We start from the raw sequence: 25,757 nt of genomic DNA on the forward strand, positions 1-25,757 counted from the left end.
ACAGCACAGTGTTGAAACCCGTGGACCAAACGAGATAAAAAGATCACTTTAGAAACACAACTCAAAATAACAGAAAGAAGACAGTTACAAAGTGAAAGGGACATTGATCCACAAAACATTAGGGCACTCAATAAAGACATATCGAAAGCTGTGAGACGAGATATTAGGAAATTTAAACATGAAAAAATAGTACAGACTTTAGAGCAAAACCGGAGCATGAAGATAATGAGACGAAAAATGGCGACAAGTAGAAAATAAATTTTTCAGCTTAGGGATAAAACGGGTGAGATAACAACAGACAAACAGAAAATACTAAGAATACTCGAAGAGTTCTACACTATATTATACACAAACAAAGTTAACAATGTAATAAATCCAGACAATAGACACAAGGTACAAAACCAGGGATTTGAGGATATTCCACAAATTACTCAAGATGAGATACAATGTGCACTCCAAAAAAATGAAAAACAACAAGGCTCCGGGAGATGATGGAATAGTTACAGAAGCTATAAAACTTGGCCGAACTTCTCTTCTGAAAAAAATACACGATCTCTTCAATCTCTGCTTGAATAGTCAAAAAATTCCTATAGCTTGGAATATCTCCATTACAATTCTTCTGCAAAAAGGGTGACAACATGAACCTAGGGAATTACAGGCCAATTTCTCTACTTAACCATTTATACAAACTGTACACCAGAATAATAACCAACCGATTGGAAGCAAAATTTGAGCTGTACCAGCCAAGAGAACAGGCTGGTTTTCGCCCCAACTACAGTACAAATGACCACCTATAGTGCATCAAAGTCTTGATTGAAAAATCAATTGAATACAATAGACCTCTAGTTCTAGCGTTTATAGACTTCCATAAAGCGTTTGATACTATCGAACTACCCGCATTACTTAATTAAGGCATTGGAAGAGTGTCGAATTGATCATAGGTACACCAATATTATAGAAAATATATAGAGAAATGCTACTACAACTATAAATCTGCACGGTCCTACCCATAAGATATATATCAGAAGAGGTATTCGAAAGGGAGATACTATGTCGCCTAAGTTGTTAGGCGACAGGCGCCTAAGTGGTGTAGAAGACCTTATAAAACACATAGCCAAAATTAAATGGAAGTGGGCAGGACACGTCGCTAGAATGATAGATGATAGGTGGACCAAACAAATCTTGGAGTGGAGACCGAGAGTGGATAGACGAAACCCGGGAAGACCAGCTTCAAGATGGACTGACGACATAAATAGGATTTGTACCAACTGGATTGCAGCAGCGCAGGATATATCTGAATGGAAGTTTTTCGAGGAGGCCTATGTTCAGCAGTGGATGACTATGGGCTGATGATGATGATGATAATAATGAAACTTTGTAAATCATGATTTGGGATTTACAATATATATAAATACGTAGTAAATTATGATTTGGTGTACTCCTTGGTTTCCTTGGTAATTCAACTTAACTTGAATTTCCAGTAATGGTTTTGACCTGCCTACAGATATATGCATTACACTTTTCTTGAAAATTAAATTTTGAAAATCCACATTTTAATAAATTGCACACAATACAACACTGTTCATTATTGTTTTCCTGGCAGGATTGAGAAATTGTACACGGTTGCTGTAAGTCTGAATTCATATCGGAAAAACTACTCAAAACCTAAATAACTAAAAACTACTTAACTATTAAAAACTACTCACATTAACCTAAATATAATATAATACGTCCAACACTCAAACAGCAAAAAATACTCAAATTAATACAAACGCAAAACACGTGAAATACGGCAAACATTGTATTACAATGCGAACTGCTCTAGTCGCCTTGCCTATAGGGCTCTTCATTCAGTCATTTGTTTCGAGCTTCTGTCATATGTTGTATAATATGTGTGTAATATTAATATACACAGATTATACATAATATAACAGAAGCTCGAAACAAATGACAATCGATGAAAAGCCCTATTGAGAAGCAATTCTAATATTGCATCCGGATCTGCTTAAAATGCCGAGCCGAACCCATACAAATTGAGTCTACCAGATTTGGCAAGTGCCGATCGAATTGAACGATGAAAGCGCGGGCGGAATGGTCATTGGAATCGTTTTCAAAATTGCATCCAAGATACAAAATTCACTAGCCGCTGTTGTAAAATAATTATTGTAAATCAATTTTAAATATATGATTATGTAGTTTTAACTACTGAAAATAAATTTTAGATTTTAGGGGATGCAATGCTTCCCTTGGACCGATGGACCGCACGCCCTTGCTTGGTTTGTTTATTTTATAGTGCATCTTTATTGTGATTGTAGTATAGAGTATAGAACATTTAAATAAAATTGCTTGGAGCCCCCGCTAATCTCCTTCACTGAAACTCGAATCCTTTTAAATGATTCGTTCTAAAAGGAGGAGTGGCTGCGCAGCCGAATATGACGTAGAAATAGATTCGGACAGTTCCGGGTGTGTTCTAAAACGTGCCCATGAACCGAACCAAACAACGAAACAACAAACATTCAAAAGACTGCCGGTAAAGTATACGTGTAGTAGTTGTCAACGTGTAAAGGGAATAATTTAGTTTTGGTCAATTTTGAGTGAAATTTTCAGTAATTATTTTAAAATGTCTAGGAAATTAATTGGTGGTATAGAAGGGTGAGTGTTTATTATTGATTATTACTTAGCGATCTATGATTTAAATTTAATGAAAATTTGTTCCAAATTATTAGTCTGGTCAAATATTAAAATTTTTAGAAAGTGTTTTAATAGGCCAGAAAAGTTGGAATTTTCTGCTCAAAAACATTGTACAATACAATTTTATTTATTTTTACAATAAAACATATTATACTTAATTCACTAGAATTTAATGAATATGCTCTAAAAAATAAGCAGGTCTAATTAGATCTTGATATTATGGATAATTGTGTAACTTTTCTGTTCTCTAGTATTAACTTCTGTGGTGGTCATCTTGTGTTCTCTGGTATTTATTGGCATATTTATGTTTTGAATATAATTTCACCACTAAAGTTTAATAATGAAATCAAGTCTTCTTGTAGTTCTTTCTCTTTTATCGGAGGTTCGCTATCATCACAGCTATCCGTATCTTATTGGCGGCTGCTCTGAAAAGATCTACTGAGCTGCAACTATACCACTCTCTTAGGTTTCTCAACCAGAAAATTCTTCGTCTTCCTATGGATCATTTTCTTTTACCCTTAATTTTACCTTGCATTATGCGCCTTATATCTCATATTTCGCACCTCTGGTAATGTGGCCTAAATATTCTTGTTTTGATGTTCTTTATCACCTCGCAATCCTTTGGTAGACTTCTTAACACTTCTGCATTTGTAACTCGTTGGATCCATGGTATTTTCAAACTCCTTCTATAGCACTATATCTCATATGCTTCCAACTTGTTTAAATTGTCTACTTTTAGTGTTCAGCTTTCCATTCCATATAACAAAGTCGAGAACACGTAGCATCTTAAGGCTCTTATGCTCAGCTCCAGAGGAAGGTTTCGATCAACAAACATTATTTTTTCAAAAATAAAATAAAAATTTTATTTTTAATTCAGTTGCAATGCGAAGGCAAAACAATCCTACTTTTCAATTAGAATACGGAGCGCAGTCCAGTCCCTTGAATCGCGATTTTCGGCTCTAATTGGAGCCTCATCGGAAAGAACGTAGCCTCATCTTTTTATTATTTTTTCATTTTTATAAATGCTTGTCTTGCAATTTCAATGCGCATCCTGATTTCTCTACCTTGGTCACTGTTTTTATTTACCCAGGTTCCCAGATATTTGTAGTTATTTGTTTCACTGTTTCTACTTGTTTTTCCTCGATATCTAGCTTTTCTACTGAAAGTATGTTGCTTAGAAATAATCATAAGCTTGGTTTTCTTAACGTTCATTTATAGTTCATATTTTATACTGACTTTATGTAATCTATTTACTATTTAATCGTTGCAGTGCTTCTAGCTAGACTGCTTGCAAAAATAGCGATGTCCTTTGCGGATCTTATGCTGTTCAAGATTTTTCCGTTTATTCATATACCCTGTTCTTCCTCTGATATTGCTTCCTTAAAAATAGTTTCGCTGTACAGATTGAATAACAATGGAGATAACACGCAACCCTGTCTAACACCTCTTTTGATTTCTACATTTTCTATTTCGACATTTTCGATTTTAACCTTTGCTTTTTGATTCCAGTACAAATTGACGATAACCCGTATATCTCGACTGTCCACATTCTTTTCTTTTAAAAGTTCTACGAGTTCCTGATGTCGTACTCTATTAAAAGCCTTTTGATAATTGATAAAGCAGACTTCCTGATCTACACAGAGATCCTGGTTCATACCTAGTTGTCTTTGCGCGAGAACGTTAAAAGCGAACAGAGCCTCTCTCGTTCCTAGTTCTCCTCTGAATTCAAACTGGGTGTCATCTATACTGTTTACAGCCTATCTCTATAATTTATGAACTGCTGAATTTCGATAAGCTTTATTCAGATCAATAATATCATAGCGTGTGGTAATAGGTATGCAAAAATGAAGCTCCGAGGACTTACGTTTTTTCTTCAGTCTGTTTATATTGCTTGAAAATTGATGTATGAAAATCACTAGATTTTCATGAATAATTATTATATCTTTTATTCTTAAGATGTTTAAAAATTCCACATTGAAAATATATGCCACCAATAAACTTACGAAAAATACTCACATATCATATATACTGAACTCCAGCTTTAGTGTAATTATTATTCTCTGTTGGCATTATTGGATTAGTGGTGGATGGATGATGCATCACTGGTTGCGTAACACTCACATTAGAATATAATATTAGAACAACAAGCGAAAGTACTAGTGGGCGATACTTACCCAGGGACGCTGCTAGGGTGCTATTCGCCCTTGTGCAAAATCTGATGAAGCGCCCTCTCAAAAAACAAACACTTTACTTTAGCAGGACAGAAAAAAATGCGTTTTATTATCCAAAATTTTATTAACACAAAACTAAAGAAGGGCAATTAGTTATAAATAATTAATACTTAGTCTAAACTGTTTACAATATTTTGTTATTATAACTATGTGTATGATAGTATATATATGATATATGATAATATATATGATAATAAATAAAATGACAAGAGGTCCTTAACTCACATTATTTTAACTTTTCTAGCTTTTAGAGCTGCAATTTTTTCTACAATGTCACTAATTTCAATGCTTGATAATAAATCATGCTCTATAGAAACAGTTGCTAAATTCGATAATCGTTCTTGTGACATTCTAGACCTTAAGTAATTCTTTATTAATTTTAATTTTGAAAAGCTGCGTTCTGCGGAAGCTACAGATATTGGTAATGTTAGAAAAACTCTTAAGGCTATGGTAACGTTTGGAAAAGTATCTGTCAATGCGTTAGTATTAATGAATTGCAGTATATCTATTGGTGAAATATACTTATTTTCTAAAAAACCTTTCAATGTTTTCAACTCCTCAAACAGTAACATACCATAAATATCAGCATCAGTGGGGTTTTTACTGTCGGTGAGTTTTAATTGTAAATTCTTACAGTAATTTAATAATAAATTATCTTCAACAGTTTCCAAGTTATTAATATTAAAAACGTTATCAAATACTTTATGATGCTCTTCAAGGACCTTAAAACGGTCATTAAGTGACCCGAGGGTAGCATCTAGTACAGAAAAAAAGAAGTCCGCCTTAAACTTTATTTTAGGATTAACCGTGGCAGTTTCATCTGCTCCTTCATAGGAGCATTCGCTTCTTCCTTCGTGTAATTTTAGGAAAATACAAATCTATATCAAATTGATCAGCTAATTCTTTAGCGGAGCTAATTATATTTTCAAAATGTTTCATCGCCTAAATCAATCAATCGCCTTTCATGACCTAAAATTGGCCTGCAATTGGCCAAAAAAGGTCTTTGGGCCTGCATAATGGTGATTCTACGAAACTTTTATTGCAGTTTACAGTTTGTCGCATGGATACATAATATAGATTATCCCTTCACGATTTTAATATTGAAATAAACTAGTTGTGATAGGGAATCTTGAGGATGGTTTTATGAGGGTGTACCGTGACGAAATATATATAATCTTCCTCTAGATTCCCTACTATACAAGGTATTATTTGAAATTCTTTGAACTGAAAAACTGAAAATGCGCCCCTTTCGTACTATGCGCCCTTGTGCCATGCACAATTTGCACAACGGCTTGCGGCGTCCCTGACTTACCGTATATACCGCGGTACCTAGGACAAAAAAAAAATAAGTTAGGTTGGTATTATTGCTGATAGAGAAATCAAAGAGAAAGTTGTAGAGCGAGTGAAAGGATAATGTCAGTGACTTTTATACAGGATAAAGAACTTTTGAATTTACTTTACGTGTGTCTGCACCACAAGCTGAAGTGGATGGGGATGAAAAAATATTTTTTTTATTGATCAATTACTAGACAAACTCCTACGGAGGAGAGATTAATAGGAGAAATTGATAATTTTAATGCACATGTGAATAAATCCAAATACTAGATACGAATAATCTAGAATAATAATCCAGGTACTACGAATCTTTGAAAGAAGAGTATTGAGGACCATATAGCAGAGTTAACTAACAGGGTTTGTGGAGAAGGCGATATAATTTCGAACTCTATATACTTTTGGTGACGCAGATATCGTGAAGTGAAAACTATCAAGATAAACAGCCTAAGATGAGTGAGTCATGCTATCGGATGGATGAAAGTGATCCTGCTTCTGCTAAAATAACTATGCTAAATAGGTCGGTCGGAAGAGAAGGGGGAATAAGGGGACCACCTAAACACAGTTATTTGGACGATGTACAGGAAGATTTAAGAGATATTGAAGTAAGGGGATGGAGAAGACAGACACTCGACAGAGAAGGATAAAATATTGTTTTGAGACAGGTCAATGCCCACGAAGGGCTGTAGTGCCAACTGATGATAAAGAATAAATCCAAAACGAATATAAAATGATAAATGGAGGAATAAGTTTTGAACTAGAAATATAATATTTTAGTCTATTACAACAACTTATAAAAATAAGTTGTTTGTGCTGAATATTAAAGTAAAAAGCGAAACAAAATAAAAAAAAATAGAGAAATGGCAAACGGTCGAACTTTGGCTGTTAAAGTGAGAAAGGATGTGCATTTAGAGCAAAAGTTGAAAAGAAAATGAGTTAAAACACGAAAGGTAATCGAATATATTGAAATTTGTGGTTAGCTGTGTAAAAGAATAGATTTACCTTTCTATATTACAGAAATTCGTAATAGGTACGCATGGCGAAATAGTAATGAGAAGAGTCAAATTAATTTTGCAGTCGAACAAAAACCTATAATTCTGATAACAAGCATTCTAACAACACGAAGATTTAAACTAAAAGGAATCTACAAAAGTACATGATGAGAGCTCTCAATCGTGAATACTTGACTTGTGCTACTCGTGCAAAGACAAAGATATAAGCAAATTATAAAACGACACAGTGACCGAAACATAGTGACCGAAATCAACAGTGATCATTTCTTTGTAATAGCAAAAATTAATAAAAAGCGGGAAAGAAAAAAAATCAAAAATAAAAGAAAATAGTTGAAAATGTCAGATCCACAGATACAAAGTGTAAAAAAGTACCAAACGAATTACAATAAAAATAAGAGATAGTTACAACTAGAAATAAAATGAACATCCCTATTACACGTCTCAAACCAAGGTCCACTGCCAATTGTTCACCATTGCTGTATGTATACAATGGAATATAACATCGTTCCAATGTCTGCATCAACTTCGCTGGATGGCGTACATCCGAAATGTCCAATTTTTCCGAAATGTCAAAATATAGTCTAACGGAGTCAAATCGTACGATGTTAATGGATAGTTGACATCACCCCATGTGAGATGACCATATCCTCAAATCAGTCGGCAATGTGGCATGCGCTGTGTGATACGTAGCAAGCTCAGCCCTGTTGAAACCACGTGTGTTTAGTGTCACAGTAGTGTCATTCAATTTAGGTTAAAAGAAGGTGGTAATCATCAACCTTTAGCACTCGCCGTGAGCGGCGATGACCTTTGCCAACTTATTTCTTAAAGGAATATGGACCGATGACGCAGCCTAGCGATAATCCATGCATTGATTGCGCTTGGATCTCATCGTTGCAAATTCGATGGTTCTGTTTGTTAACGTACCCATTCATCCAAAAATGGGCCTCATAGTTGAAGACCTGAAGCCGAATTACGGTCAGGTTTGAACTGATCCAGAGCCCATTAATCGAACACAGGTTGCGTGAATTTTGTAGGAGTACGCGTACAGCCCATGTCACGATTGAAAATTCACCAAGTGGTGGTCTATAAAAGGCCGAGATCTTATAAGCGATGCCGACGTGAAATTGACTGCCTCAGATTCTCCGGCATACTATTGTAGATCTTATGTTTCGTCTACGTACGGGATTGTTTACTGAATCAATGGACTCAAATTTACCCTTTGTCCATGACACTATGGATAGTCCTCTCGATAGGACGATTAGGGCGAACGTAAAATGTATGTATGCCTGAACAAAACACCTATTCTGATTTCTGATTAAACAATTTTATTATTTGCACGTATTGTTATACGCCATTCATTATGATTTCCCTGAATAAACGACAGCCAATTTGACAGATGTAACTTCAACAATATGACCACTACCAACTCTGTAAAAGTTCGGAAGACCCTATTGGGACCGTGCAAGTTCGGCAAAGCGACACCTACTTCTACGCTCTGCAACTATATTCGCACCTTTAATTATATTGGCCAATTATGTATATTAGTCCTGGTTACTGGATAAATGTCAAGGCTATAGTCCAAAAAAATAATAAGAAGAAAAAATAAGATTCAGGTTATGTTATTAAAACGTAAACAATTGTATGTAGTAAATAAAATTAGTTATTAAAATGCAGTAATGCAAGCAAAATACAATTAATTAAATTTACCTTTATATAATAATTGCATATCATATCAATATTGTGGAGCAACATATAATTTTTCTTCTTCAATGACATTAGATATGAAATGTACGTCAATTTGACAATTTCAATTGACAGTATGAATTATTTCAGAAAGTTGCAATATTTCTCCGCTATTCGCGCACGATCGTTTCTCAATTCCCTTCCAAGTACTTGCACACCGCGAATTAGCAGTACCGGAGCTAGGGTATAAGGTGCCCACCTGCAAAAACTAGCATAGGCGCCCTTCGGTTTTTTCAAATTGTATTTTGTATAATACCAACAGAAAAAGCTGATTTTGGGGCTCCCAAACAGGGGCGCCGGCCTGCAGTGCATCCCTTGCAGGCCCGTTATCGCCGGCCCTACCTATAAGATTGAAGGCTGAACTGTTATTATTGGTTTTCCTTAGTACGATGAAGATTACAAGTTACAAATACAGATTTACTATTCCTTTCTTTACGTGATTCATTAATACGCCGTATAGTGCATTCTTTCACGATTTTTGCTCTAAATTTTAAAGAACCGCTTGGATTGACATGAAATTTGGCGTACGTATAGCTTACATGTCAAAGAAAAAAAGTGATATTGTGCCGATGTGTGCTTTTGCCCTGGGGGTGACTTTCACCCCCTCTTGGGGGTGAAAAAATATATGTCCAAAATAAGTCCGGAAATGGGTAAACTGACTAATTTTAAGTAACTTTTGATCTATAGAGCTTTTTCGCCAAGTCAATACTTTTCGAGTTATTTGCGAGTGAATATGTTCATTTTTCAACAAAATAACCACATTTTTAGACGGTTTTTCGCAAATAACTCAAAAAATAAGTATTTTGTCAAAAGACACGTTCTTAGCAAAAATATAGCCTATATAAAAGTAAAAAAAAATCGTGTACGCGTTAGGTCTCTGGATCTCGTAGAACCAGAGTTATAGCCAATGAAAAATAGATTCATATTCAGCAAATTTCAAATATAATATTTCGACGTGAAATATCCAAAAAATTTAGCACTTTTTGGGGAAAACCCATTATAACTTTTTTAAAGTGAATAAAAAAAGATTTATTTCTGTTTTTACAAAAAGTTTCTAGTAATAAATTTAAGCAAGTTATGCTCAAAATAAAGTTGGTCCCTTTTGTTTTGGCAAAGAAAAATCAGAAAGACCACCCCCTAATTAGCAAATTAAAATGAAATTAATCGTTACCGCTCCACAAATCATTTTACTTATGTTGTGTTTATATGATCTGTAAGTTTCATCGATTCAAAGTGCTTATTGTTGAAAAAATTTGGTTTCAAAGTAAAATTTTTAAAAATTTTAATTTTGAAAAATATGTTTTTTTCAAAATAACTTAAGAATTGTTAGAGATACCAAAAATCTCGAAAAACAAAAAAAGTCAGCATTGCTTTTCTGAATATCATGTATTTTTTTGTTTTTCTGTTAGACAAAAATTGATTCAAGATTTGGTGTTTCTAAATTTGCATAATTCGTGATCAGTGACTCGTTCCACCCCTTTTAACTACAGCCCTTTCAATAATAAGGACTTTGAAACGATGAAACTTACAGATCATATAAACAATACATACACGAGTCAAGAAACTTGTGAAGTCGTAACGATTAAGTTCATTTAAGATACTAATTAGGGGATGATTTTCTCGATTTTTTTAACAAAACAAAAAGGGACTAACTTTATTTTGAGCGTAACTTGTTTACTTTTGATGCTAGAAATTTTTTTTATAAAACAAATATGAAGCTTTTTTTTAAACACTTTAAATAAGTTGTAATGAGTTTACCCCGAAATGTGCTTCATTTTTGGTTATTTCACGTTAAAGTATTCCATTTGGAATTTGACGAATATGAACCTATTTTTTATTAGCTATAACTCTGCTTCTACTAGGCATAGAGACGTGATATATACAAAATTTTTTTTTAGTTTTTTACAGGCTATATTTTTGCTAAGAATGTTTTTTCGACAAAATACTTACTATTTGAGTTATTTGCGAAAAACCGTCTAAAAGCGAGGTTATTTTGTTGAAAAAATGAACATATTCACTGCCAAATAACTCGAAAAGTATTGACTTAGTGAAAAAACCCTATAGAACAAAAGTTACTTAAAATTAGCCAGTTTATCCATTTTCTGACTTACTTTGGACGAATATTTTTTCACCCCGAAAAGGGGGTGAAAACCACCCCCGGGGCAAAAGCACATATCGGCACAATATCACTTTTTTTCTTTGACTTGTTAGCTATGTGTATGCCAAATTTTATGTCAATCCAAGTGGTTCTTTAAAATTTAGTGGTTTTGAAATATTTTACCGTTAAAGAACGGACTAGTAGTTAAAAAATCTGATAAAATATATTTTTTATGTTCTACTGTGTAATTGTTAACGTATCTTATCTTACTATATCGTATCGTATTACGTGTATCTTACTACGTGTTATCTTGTATTTTTATCTATCCATTTTTTCTCACCTTTACTCATAATTAATAATTAGTGCTCTACTGCTCTACATCAATTTAAATTTTTTTGTTTTGTTATGGCTGTATATTTTTATATTTGAGAAGTTTTGTAGTCATAGACTTAGTAGGAGCTGTACGGCATTTATGCTCAGATTTAGATAATTTTTTATTGCTATTTGATGTCGGATTTATATAAAGTCCTCTACCACTATCAAACCGGTCACTTTTCTAAGATAAGGAGGAAAATATTATAGAAAACCTTTAACTTTTTTTTTATTTTAAATCCATCGGTACCTACTTGCTCCCCACTGCCATCTATCAGTTGGGATGATTCCGATTTTGTTTAAATTTTCAGAAAAACAATTGTAGTTTACAGGCTCAGCTGACCGCTGTAATTTGTATAAGTTAGTAGATAGATTACTTGTTCCTTCGCCGTACTGTATTCAGGGATTATTTCATTGAGACTTAATGTAATACTTGTTCATGGAACGTTCTATAATGTTTGTTCATAATACTTGATCGATGCCAGAAGAACGTCGTCTTTAATTTGATTAGAAAAAGACTGTATGACTCGTACACACTTCTATATCATAGGTAAGTCAAAACGGCAACATGTATATGTTTTCAAAAACTGAGAGTGTGTAAAGTATTTATTAAAATCATTTAAGTACTTTCGGCATAGCAACATGCCGTCATCAAAGCTTCCTATAGAAACAAGTTAAGAGACTTTTCATAAAAAATACAAAGATTATAAAAACTTACGTCTTATAGGTATACAAACCTCGTAGAAGAGCAATTGTTGACAAACAACATATTACATAAATTTAAAAATTGATTCAGAACCTCTGATCTTGGGTAAAAACCTTTAAAAATATTTAGTATCACATCGATGGGCTTATAGACAATATGGCTACCACATTATAACTTGAAAACTGTCAGTAATAGCTGTTCAAGTTACAATGTGGTAGCCATATTGTCTATAAGCACATCGATGTGATATTAAATATTTAATTTTTTTATTACTTTTATTTAAGGGTTTTTACTCAAGATCAGAGGCCTAGCCCTGAATCAATTTTTAAATTTAATATGTTGTTTGTCAACAATTGCTCTTCTATGAGGTTTTTATACCTATAAGACGTAAGTTCTTTCAATTCTTGTATTTTTTTATAATAAAGTCGACTTTACATTACACGATTTATCATGTGATTTGTCATATGATTTGGTCATGGAGTGAAATTTACATATTTACACTGTGTGATTCGTCATATGATTTTCTCATAAGCATTGTGTTTTATCATACGCATTGTCATGCGGCTCGTCATGGGCCAAATCATATGATAAATCACGTGATAAATCATCATCATCATCATCATTCTCTTTACCTTATCCCTATGCGGGGTCGGCTTTCCTAATTGCATTTCTCCAAACAATTATATCTTGGGTCATATCAATTTTAATCCCCTTTACCAACATGTCCTGCCTTATCGTCTCCCCCAGGTCTTCTTTGGTCTTCCTCTCCTACTCCTTCCAGGAATCTGCACTTCAGCTATTCTTCGTATTGGGTGATTAAAGTCTCGACGTTGAACATGACCAAACCATCTTTACCTATGCTCTCTCATTGTGGCATCAATTGCTGCAACACCTAGACTTCCCCTAATATACTCTTTTCTGTTATCCTTATTTGTCACTCCACTCATCCATCTAAGCATTCTCATTTCCGCCGCATGCATTCGTTGTTCCTCTTTCTTTTCTTTTTCACTGCCCAACATTCAGTTCCGTACATCATAGCCGGTCTTATGGCTGTTTTATAGAATTTTCCCTTCAGCTTCATTGGAATTTTTCTGTCACACAACACACCACTCGCTTCTTTCCACTTCATCCATCCAGCCCTAATTCTACTGCATGCATCTCCATCTATTTCTCCATTACTCTGTAATACCGATCCTAGGTACTTAAAACTATGGCTTTTCACAATCATTTCACCATCCAAAGATACCATTTTATTTGTAGTAACTCCATCTTTAAATGAACATTCCAAATACTCTGTTTTTGTCCTACTAAGTTTTTAACCTTTTTCCTCCAGAGCTTGTCTCCACTGTTACAGTTTTTGTTCTAAGTCTCTTTCACTATTTCCTATTAACATTACATCATCAGCATACATTAGGCACCATGGAATGCTACCCTGTAGTTTCGCTGTTATCTGGTCCAAAACTAATGAGAATAAATAAGGACTAAGCACCGAGCCTTGGTGCAATCCTACTTTCACCCGAAATTTATCAGTCTCTCCCACACCTGTCCTAACACTAGTCGTTACTCCCTCATACATATCTCTCACAATCTTTACATATTCGCCAGGGACTCCTTTCTTATTGAAAGCCACCACAGAATCTCTCGAAGAACTCTATCATATGTTTTCTCAAGATCAATGAATACCATATGAGCGTTGGTCTCTTTATTCGTGAATTTTTCCATCAGTTGCCTTACTATGAAAATTGCATCTGTTGTTGATCTGCCCTGCATAAAGCCAAATTGATTATCGGATATTTTGGTTTCTTCACGTATTCGTCTATCAATTACTCTCTCCCATATTTTCATGGTGTGGCTAGGTAGTTTTATAGCCCTGTAGTTTGTACATTGTTGTATGTCTCCCTTGTTTTTGTAGACAGGTACTAATATACTGCTTCTCCATTCGTCTGACATTTGTCCAACTTCCATAATTCTATTAAATAGACCTGCTAGCCAACTTATTCCTGTCTCTCCCAATGCTCTCCATACTTCCCCAGGAGTATCATTTGGTCCGACAGCTTTTCCTTTCTTTATTTTTTGAAGCGCTTGAGCCACTTCCTCGTTTGTTATTCTGGTAACCATTGCTCTTACTGTCTCCGTTAACTCCACAGGCTGTCTGTCAAATTCTTCATTTAATAAACTGTCAAAATACTTTCTCCATCTCTTTTTGACATCCTTTTCGCGAATTAGTATTTTATTATTTTCATCTCGGATACATCTAATCTGATTAAAATCTCTTGCTTTCTTTGCTCTCTGTTTGGCTATTTTATATATCTTTGCTTCGCCTTCCCTGGTATCAAGTTGATCATATTAGGTTTGAATACGCTTCTGCTTTAGCTTTTGCTACTGCTACTTTCGCTTCCTTTTTGGCGACCATATAGTTTTGAAGATCTATGTCCGATCTGGTTTCTTGCCACTTTTTATATAATTTTCCCTTCTCTTTTATTTTTCCTTGTACTTCATTTGACCACCACCAGGTCTCTTTATCCTCAAACTTCTTTCCTGACGTTTTCCCAAGTATTTCAATAGCCGTCTCTCTAATAATATTGGTAATTTCTCCAAATTGTGTTAGGGCTTCCTTTCATGTTCCAACATATTTTTTCTACTATTCTTTCCCTGAATAGACCTTCTTTCTCATCTTTTAGCATCCACCACTTGATTTTTTGTGGTCCTCTCCGATATTTTTATTTAGTTTCGCTTTTTTACTTCGATGTCCAGAACAAGCAGCTTATGTTGTTGGCTTACTGTCTCACTAACTATTACCTTGCAGTCCTTGCATTCACGTACGTCTTCTTTCCTTATCATGAAGTAGTCTTTTTGGGATTGATGTTGTCCACTTTTGTAGGTAATAAGTTAAGTTTCTCTCTTTTTAAAGAATGTGTTAACAATCGCCGTATCCAATGCTGTTGCTAATTCAAGCATATCATCTCCAGCTTCGTTTTTAGTTCCAAAGCCTAATCCCCCATGTATTGTTTCATATCCTGTCTTGGCTTGGCCCACATGTGCATTGAAATCACCTCCTATTATAACTTTCTCCTCTGCTGGAATATCACTCAGTACATCTCCTAATTGGTCATAGAAAGCTCTTCTTTCATTCTCACCCAGACCTGTTTAAGGAGCATACACACGCACAACATTCAATATCTCTTTAACCACAGATTAACCCAACATGTTGGGTTAATCCCTGTTGGGTTAATCTGTGCTTTAACAATTACAAATTTCACTGCCATCATTCTATCACTCGTTCTTACAACTTCTACTACGTTATCTTTCATTTCACTATCAGCAATTATACCAACTCCATTTCTAGTGTTAATACTCCCTACATACCACAACCTGTATGGGATACGGACGTTTCGCCCCCGCCGTTTCGCCCCCGACCGTTTCGCCCCCGCCGTTTCGCCCCCAGCCGTTTCGCCCCCGAACCGTTTCGCCCCCGAACCGTTTCGCCCCCGGGATTTTACCTATCATTTTTAACTAGTTGCATTGAGTTATAAATACAATGTAAGTAATACTAACTAACTAACTAACTAATTGATAATTTTTTGTTCTTAGCTTAGGTTAGGTTAGGTTAGGTTAGGTCCGTAAATTGTAAGGCAACATTAGTTTTCTGAGAACAACATTCTTTGTGTAAGAAAATATGTAAAATTCTTTCTGAGAACAATTATGTATTAAACCTGTCTATCTACTATAAATATGTGTAACAAAGCACTTCTAAGAAAAACAAACAAAAAAATGAGCAATAGGTAAATGTATTACTAACATTGTATTTATCCCGGGGGCGAAACAGTTCGGGGGCGAAACGGTTCGGGGGCGAAACGGCTGGGGGCGAAACGGCGGGGGCGAAACGGTCGGGGGCGAAACGGCGGGGGCGAAACGACCGTAAACCATTTGTATTCTTCACCTAGTTCTTTCGCTCTTTGTCCTTTCCACCTAGTTTCTTGAATACAAGCAATTTGAACTTTTCTTCGTTTGAGCCCATCCACTAACTCCAGACTCTTACCTGTAAGACTACCAAGATTCCAGGACCCTATCCTGATTTTTCTAACCTGTAATGGTGTTCCCCCTGAGATAGTCCTCACCCGGAGATCCGAACGGAGGCTCATTTTACTTCCGGAATATTTTACCTCAGGAGATGCCATCATGTCAGTATAAGTTTTTATTGCGTTGGAGAAGGTCTTTTCATTATTATGGCCTGAATATATATTTTTTTTGGATATTTGATGCCTAAATGCCTTTTCTATCAGCACCATACCCTGCCCTGCACGTTTAGCCAATACACCACCAATGCAACCAAAGTACAGTATTACCCCACACCCGCCTGCATTTTTCTGTATTGGCCAGGATCCCTACTGTAAGGACTGCCCTATAAGCCAATGTATTGTTGCCCGTATCCCGCCACTAGGAGGCACGTACTTTATTCGAGATACAAATCACGTCATAAATCATGTAGTGTAAAGTCGACTTCAGTCTCTCAACCTAATGTTTTTATAGGAAGCTCTGATGCTGGCATTTTGCTATGCTGAAAGTAGGTACTTAGCTGATTTTAATATAGTTATTTTTCTACGGCCGTGCTAAAAGAGCCACTTTCACGCACGCATATTGTTTCCGAAAGGTGCACTTTCCCGCACAGAGTGGGTGAAAGTAAATTTTCCCGCATGGCATGCGGGAAAGTAATATACCTTGTAATATGGCATTATAATATATTGTAATAAGACGAGCGATTTCGTATTTATTTACGACTTTATTATTTATTTATACAAGTTTCTTTACAAATATCTAGCTTAAAACTAAACTCAAATAAAAGCGCGCTCCCATTAAATAGCAAATAACTTCCACATACCGCGCGTCGATTCCACGTACATCGTGCTTCCGCCAGAATTTTCTCGGCTTACGTCTCGAGGTGCTACTTGCGGCCGGTGATTCATTGCTTTGCTACATTGCTCCCCTCTTAAGATCTGAGCGTCCCGATCAGCAACTCTAGATGGCCCAGGATGGCGGAATCTACAGGATTCTCCAGCTCTGCATACACCCCTAGAAAAGAAGTAATAGTCTACTGTCTTTGAAGGGTATGAAATCTTCGGGTTCATGCAACACACAGTAATTCGTACGCCAGTTTCTCTGAAGATCACTTCAAGCATGCTTCTCACAATCTTCCAATCCAGATTTTCTACTGCATGGCCTATTTTTGGTAAAGCCAAATCTTTGATGTCATAATTACACACGATTTTCTTCAATTAGTTAGAGCACGCCAATATGTTCTCGTAGCTTGGCGTGTCCGTATAAGACTTCCTGGTCACCATATACAGCAAATATCGAGGACCATCTTCCAATCGCAGTACACTTCCAATTTTAGGCTGCTGATTTCTTAACTCGTCCAGGCGGCCGAACTTTCTATTGAATACGGACGAGATTCCTTTAGTCATCTCGAGGTCTTGGGCAACACAGTGGGCTAGAGAGACGTTTTCTGGGACACCAAACAGATCTTGCTGAACTTCTGTGGTCACGCCGAATCTAGCACTCTTTCTCTCTGTGTAATTTGACATAAATTCGTTAAAACTTGGCTGTGCGGCATCTCTCATTTCCTGTTGGAGGACTCGGGCTTCTTCTGTTTCATTTGAGCCAGCATATTGTGTAAGACGATTTATGTGAATAACTTCTGGTTTACCGTTTGGCAACTTCTTAATTCTGTATATTACGTCATTTATTTTCTTCTTAACTTCATATGGACCTTCCCATTGTCTTTGCAGTTTAGGACACAAGCCTCGACGACGTTGTGGATTATACAGCCAGACAAGATCACCTACTTCGAAGCTTTCATTGTTGCATTGAGAATCATATTGATCTTTCATTCTGTCACTGGCTATCTGGATGTGTTGTCGGGCAAGTTCATGAATGTTGTTCATTCGTAAGTTCAGGCGGTCGACGTATTCTTCGCCTGCAACATGTTCCTCGGAAGGTCTGCAGCCAAATTCTAGGTCGCAGGGCAAACGAACTTCACGACCAAACATCAGGCAGGTTGGTGTTTGACCTGTAGTTTCATTCACGGCCGAGCGGTAGGCCATCAGGAATAAATTAATGTGTTGGTCCCAATCTCGCTGATGTTCAGATACAATTTTGGACAAGTGTTTACCCATCGTTCGGTTCATCCTCTCGACCATCCCCTCTGATTGAGGATGCAGGGGTGTTGTTCTGGTCTTATTAACACCAATCAATTTACAAACGTTTTGGAAAAGAGCTGACTCAAAGTTTCGCCCTTGGTCGGAGTGGATCTCCAAGGGAACACCAAATCGGCTGAAGAATTCTTTAACCAGTACCTCTGCAACGGTAGCAGTTTCTTGATTCGGTAATGCATAGGCCTTGGTCCATTTCGTAAAATAATCCATGGCTACCAGGATGTATTTATTTCCAGCATCGGTTTCTGGAAATGGACCTGCAATGTCGATTGCTACTCTTTCCATAGGACTGCCAACATTGTACTGTCTTATGGGTGCTCTCTTTTTATCAACTGGACCATTACCGGATGCACACAGTTCACATTTCCGGCACCATCTTCTTACATCATCTTTACAGTTCACCCAATAGAACCGTTCTCGAACCTTTTGCAGAGTCTTCGTAATACCAAAGTGTCCACCCTATGTACCGTCATCCAACTGACGCAATACTTCTGACACTTTACTTCTAGGTACAATCAACTGAGGCTTAGATTCTGTACCATCATCGTTCTCAAAGGTTCTGCACAGAAGATCATTTTTTAGTATCAGGCAATTCCATTGGCTCCAGTAGGCCTTGACTTCTGGACTACATGCACTAATGTTCTGCCAACTAGGTCTCTCACCTTGACGCATCCAATCCAATACTATTTTTATACATGGATCATCTTCTTGGGCGTCTTGTAACTGTTGGGGCTGCCATTGCTCATTAACGACGGTGGTTCGTCTCACAGGGCAAAGCTGCTCCTATACTTTAAGCCGGTGATTACAACTTTCACCGCATGGCCGTATCGAGGAAGCATCTGTATTTGAACCAACTCTTCCAGCCCTCTTCATGCGTCTCTTCGGCATCGTGTCACGAATCACTCTCCGTACCATTTCCACCAAACGTTCATCTTTTCTCTTATCGCCTTTTTCCACGGTTAGTACTTGATTGTTTCGTGAAGCTTGGCTAGCTGCTTCGTGCTCCAAGGCAATAGCAAGTGCTTCGTCTAAAACTTTCGGTCTTGCTAGTCGTAAATCTTTCTGTAGTTCACTATCTTTCAGCCCATTGACGAAAGTATCTACCGCAATTTCTTCTAAAACGCTGTCTGGCATCTCTGGATAAGCCAACCGCACCAAACGAGCCACATCTTCTTCAAATTCTTGCAGATTCTCACTTGCTCGTTGACTTCTACTTCGCAGTTGTGCTTTGTATACTTGTTGTAGATGGGCATCCCCATAGCGTTTTTCTAGACGAGTGAACAAGGTCTGGTAACATTTTTCTTGACCCTTAGGAATTGACCTTAATATATCTGCAGCACCACCTCGTAAAGCAGCAGTCAAGGAAACAGCCTTTTCTTGTTCGGTCCAATGATTGGCGGTCGCAATAGCTTCGAATTGTCTAAGGTATATGGACCAAGAGGACTTTCCATCAAATGGTGGTAATTTAAATCTTATATTATGCGACGTTTCGTCTCTCGGTAGTTCATCTTTCACTACAGGATCTAAAACTACTGCAATAACTGGTGGTTGCATCTTCGTACTAGTTATTATGCTCTCTAATTCTTTGATCTTTTCTTCTACGGTCTCTAATTGTTTGATATTCTCTTCTAACATTTCTTTATTGTCGTCTACACTTTTCTGTATCTTATCGGTTGTTCTAAAAACTTCTTCGAATTTCTCGTTATTCTGTCTACAAACTTCTTCAAGTTTTTCGTTGTTCTGTCTACAAACCTCTTTAATTACTTGAGAAGTCTCGTCAAATTTTTAGCAACGTTTTCGAATTTCTCGTCGCTTTTTCTACAAACTTCTTCAAGTTTCTCGTTGTTCTTTATAGAAGTTTCATCTATCTTTTGAGAAACACTTTCGAATTTCGATAAGATTGCTTGTTCTGCTGTTGTAACAACTAGCTGATGATTTTCTGTTGGAGTGAATGAAAAGGGAGTGGTAAACTCCAACAGAAGTAGTAAAAAGAAGAAGATCTACTTAATGTAGCCAAAGGACAAAAATGTGTGGCTTCTCCGTTGAAGAAGCTGGAGTAACTAAAATACAACTTTGTAGTAGTATTTGTATGGAAGGATGCCAAGACAAAGAATATCGAATTGATACAGGACTAGAGATGAGAAATCATTAATAGATAGATATAACTTGAATGGCTAGCTAAATATGTATGAGAAGGGCCACTTGACACTCAAGGAAGGATTCGGCCAATTTGCACGGCTATTTTTGGCCAGACAATAGATTAAAGGAAGTGACAATGATGGCTCGAAAAGAAGATATGAAGATAATGTTCAGAAAATAGATAGAGTAAATATAATAATATACTGAAAATAGAATGAATTTTTGGGCGCCAGAAGAAGGATAACTAGGTTAACGCTCTTCCAGGTATTCTACGCTGCTATAGAGTATGTTAAATTTGTAGTACAAGTATGTGAAAAGTTATTAAAGATTATTAAATTATAAAATATACTACTAAAAATAAAGGAGTAATAAGAAAAAAAAAATCACAATAAATGTATATTTATTGAATGTAACTACTAGATCTTTTTAACAATCTCTGAGTTAGGACAAGTAACTAGTGTGTAACTCTAACATGACAGGAAAAAGTGATACTAGTGAAAGTCAATTACAAAATCATCATACAACTATGATCTAAGAATACTCTTTATAAGGTTAGAAAAACTGACTACGGGTACCTCTAATACAGGAAGTACAACTTACAACTAGGTTAGTAGAACCCTCACCAAATAATAATTGTACGTTTATAATACGTACACCTTAATTAAATACTACCTGATACTATATATAACATATAAATACCTCACTGTGAGTGGGACAGGCACAAGCCTTATTGAATAAATAAACCTACGAGTGGATACACAGATCCTTTTCCTAACTCGTGGTTTATAATAGTAATAATAACAAGTGAAACCAAAAACTAATCTGAGGGATTAGAATCCAGAAGTTCATATGAATTTAATAAATTAAAGTTAAAGTTAAATAAAGTTAATAAGTTAAAGTTAAGTAAAGTTAATAAGTTCAAGTTAAATAAAGTTAATAATTACAATTTTGACTAATATGTGAAGTTAATTTTTAAAAATTTAATTAAACATATACTAAAATAATGGAATGAGTTTAAATAATTATACAAAAGTGGAACACAGCCTAAAAATAATCAAGATAAGAGTACCGACTACTATTATCAGGGAAAATATCTGAGCTCAGAAATTTATACCTTTATAGATTGCAGAGTGTTGGGGAACGCTATCAATTAAATATTATGTTGTAAAGAAAAAAAAACCTATAAAAAATATAAAGCAGGAAAAATGTGTGTGCAATTGAACTATAAAAAAAAATGTACTAAATATCACAAAACCAGTCTGTCTTTAATAAGAGCACAGTAAATGTTCCCAAACAAACCACTCTTTCCTAATCTTGAAGTTGATGTAATGAGCACCCAAGGGTGCTAACTCTCGCTAGCAGCTGTCCTGCTGGAGGTACAGGAGAGGAAGACTGGTAGAAAGCAGCTGAAGGTACTCAAAACTGTTGGAAAGCAGCTGGAGGTACTCAAAAAAAGAAAATGTGGAAATAATCCAGGCTGGTCGCCTATTGATTGTTTCTCTCTGTGTGGTCTGGCCTTGGTGTTGTTGTAGGGTGGCTTTAAGATTTCATGGTAGGTGCTAAAAAAAACACAGTGTGGTGTTACTACCAATCTACCAATGTCAAAAAAAAGAAGCAAGAGATACGAGGAGGTGTTTTTATTCCTATGGGAATAAGAAGAAATAGGTCATTAAGTCCAAAAACTTGAATGACTAGACAGCTTGACCTTTTATCAGGTTGCTATCAGATGACCTTGGTCAAATAACACAAGTAATTTCCAATTGAAATACAAAATATAATTACTGTGAAAGAATATTTTATTATAATATATACACCGGTATATAGATATATTATACAAGGATGAAATATAGTAAGACTAAGCGATGGATACTTATTTGTTCATCGTTCAAAAGATAGGAGTTCTGTAGACTTGAAAGGAATATAAAAAATGGAGTTTAAATTAGCTCTATTTTCCAACTGGAAGCACAAATTAACAACGAATATTGAATTATCTCTAGATGAGTTTGATCCATGAAAATAAAACATAAAAACCATGAAAATAGACTATGTGAAACTTAGTTAGCAAATGTCAAGGACTTCCAAAATGGCTGAATAAAATACTTAATAAAATGTGTATTTACCGGGGTAGAACTCATTGGATATAGTATGCTCTAAAATTCTTCAAATCCACTGCTGCTGGATAACTTCACTATACTTTTATTGTAATATTTAATCAATTTGGAACTGAGAATTAGAGGTGAATAATTGAGTCTAATGACCCCGCACACTACGATTCAGACCGAACACTCGAGAAACAATGGCAATCCAAGGCTCACGTTCACAGCTGAATCCTTCGTACCCCTCGACTAAGCATTGGCTGTCAAAGTGGGGAAACCAATGTTGCCACGTTTTAAATGTGACGTCATCAAGCATTTAAAAATTCTGAGATGGGTTTAAGTTCTATTTGAATAAACATTGAAAGAAAATAATTCTGAAAATAATTAAATAATATTTTGGATAGTTAAATAATATCTTCCCATCAATAATCGATTCTATAAGGGGCGGAACGTCACATTCCCTTTCAACCACCAGAAAAAAAAATTTTATTTAAAAAATTTTTTTTTTTTTTTTTTTTTTTTTTTTCAAAATATTAAACTAGAGTAGTAGTGCTTAGTGTATCATTCCCCGTTGATTCGCAAGATTACAAATAATCACCACTAATAATCAAGGGAAAGTAGGATGGTCACTGCAGCAAATAACGGAAATTGCAAAATATGACCCGAAGTCCTAGTAAAAGTGCTAAAGATGAGACATAATTTATAATGACAAATAAGTGTCGAATTGGCAGTAAATCCAAAGTTGAACTATCCATGGACATCAGATTTATAAGGAGTATATCCAAGGACGAACAACCAGGCAAAGGTGAGAGCCAATTCATACCATAACGCAAGTACATATACTAAAGTCACCAATGAAATCAATAACTATAATAAGTGAAGAATCAAACACTCAATCCTAAATTGGACTAGCAATGGACACCAGATTCGTAATAGCATATCCAGAGAAGAACAACTAGGAATATTTATAGAATAATTTTCACCAATACCAACTAATATAAATAGTGAACATACCAAAGGAATGCAAACACATTAACCAAAATAAATGTGGAATCAGACACTCAATCCAAAGTCAGACTATCAATGGACAACAGATTCACAAAAGCATATCCAATGAAGAACGACCAGGAAGATTTATGGACCAATTCACATCCATACTAAATCATATAAATAAATTAGGTCTACGTACACCCACATCCGGTAATACGAACCTATACAACCAAATAAACAAAATAAGTGAAGAATCGGACACTTAATCCAAAATCGGACTAGCAATGGACACCAGATTTATAGGAGCATATCCAAAGAAGAACGATCAGGAAGATTTATGGACCAATTCTCACTAATACTAAATAACTAACTAAATTAGCTCTAGATCTACCCTCATCCGGTAATATGAGCCTATCGAAACTAAATAGTAAAAATAAAGGATGAACTTATAAGTTCTATGACTCCATGGTAAATACAAAATATGACGGGAACGAGCTCCCAATCTTTCATAAGACTGTATATTCATGTGAACATACATAGGATTATCCAGGAGATATTCCTGAATCTAAGCAACAATTAATGCCTAAGGAAAGAAGAGGGAATCTACTAAAAAGAAAATCAATAATTTGTCCCAGTGGGTTAATCACTAACCTTACGACTCTACGTCTATGGAAAGTCAAGCATCTATATACTATGAACTAAGAGACATAAAATAAGCAAACTAGACTTCCCTATTATCGTGTGAAAATGTGCCTGGAATATTTGGAACAATTGCACAAGAATGGTTAGGAAGTGTTGTACACCATTTCCCAACCAGAAATATTATCATGGATAAACATCTGCCTACTCTGACAAGAAAGACATGGATTACGAAATCGGATAGCAGTGATCAGTTGCTGAACTTCGAACCCACGTATTCACCAACTTTGAGCATTAACAGACTAGTTCATAAGAAGAAATATGAAGGACTCAAGAATTCATTTATAAATCAAAATTCCAAATTCATTCCAGAATCATCCTGTGGAGGAAGTAAGAATCCGAATTAATATAAAGTATTTAAGGTACCTGTGACAAATATCAATAAAGTAACCCAATAACAAATTAACAACCACAACTTCTTTCCAATATGGCAAATCCAATGACATGATATAAAAACAATAAAAAAAAATAATAGGTATGTAATCAAATATCCAAGATATAACACATAATCTAAGATATGGTAGTGTAACATAGCTCCATCTATATTAAGCAAGAATACTTGTATGAGCCCACACATCCAAATATCTTAATATATAATAATCAACAGCCCTTTTATTCTGAGAGGTTGAGTACAAAACTAAGAGTACAAGTGGAGGTTATTAACTTGGTAATACTACTGGCTGGATTAGTATTTGAGAATATTTGTCGATAATGACTCAAATGCAATCTATAATACAAAAAAATAATAATAAACTCATACAAGCGGTATTACACAAGAATTCGGTACCTAATAACTAATACGTGAGAAATCATCAAGCCATGCCGAAGGATAAAAATTGCTATGGTCAGGCATTATCTGGTGATTAACAATTTAAACTAAAATACTATACCATAATAAAACTAATTAAAGGCAAACACAGGAAGATATTAGCTTAAACAACCCTGTTAAGCTAATCTTCTTCCGATGAAGTTGAAGAATCCACATCGTCCATGGTGTTGTCAGGCAGTAAATCCTTTACATGAAATTGACCAATTCGCTTATTAGTCGAATTGTCCTTTAATTCATAAATCAAAGGAGATATTACCCTTGAGACAGTACATGGGACATATTTCTGGCAAAACTTTGCAGAAATGGCATCACCCTTATTGGATTTGACAAAATTGCGCTTTAAGACTCGATCACCAACAAAGAATCGCAGATCTCGTTTCCTCAAATTATAGTGCTGCTGGTTCCTTAGGTAAGAAGTTTTTAACTTCTTCCTAATGTCTGCGAAAATATGAGGTAACGTCTGGAGATCATCTAAGCGATGAAGTTTCTCAGATATTTGAGGAAGATTTTCGGAATTGTCTGAAATTACACCAAAATAATCACCTGATAAAGCCACATTCCTACCAAAATTCAAATATGCTGGAGAGCACTGGGTAACTTCATGGA

The 25,757-nt window shown here is 35.6% G+C and overlaps 1 protein-coding gene across 1 annotated transcript in view; it reads left to right on the forward strand.

The window, feature by feature from the left end:
• Positions 1–2,490: 2,490 nt before the first annotated feature.
• The window catches only part of LOC114327488 (N-acetyl-D-glucosamine kinase), a 154,822-nt gene continuing 131,555 nt past the window's right edge, over positions 2,491–25,757 (forward strand). The window contains exon 1 of the mRNA XM_028276131.2: positions 2,491–2,652. Within this exon, the coding sequence (XP_028131932.1) occupies positions 2,621–2,652 (32 nt within the window). The 5' untranslated portion in view covers positions 2,491–2,620. The remainder of the gene's footprint in view (positions 2,653–25,757) is intronic.

Source organism: Diabrotica virgifera, chromosome 2, assembly GCF_917563875.1.
Source record: "Diabrotica virgifera virgifera chromosome 2, PGI_DIABVI_V3a".
Taxonomy (NCBI): Eukaryota; Metazoa; Arthropoda; class Insecta; order Coleoptera; family Chrysomelidae; genus Diabrotica; species Diabrotica virgifera.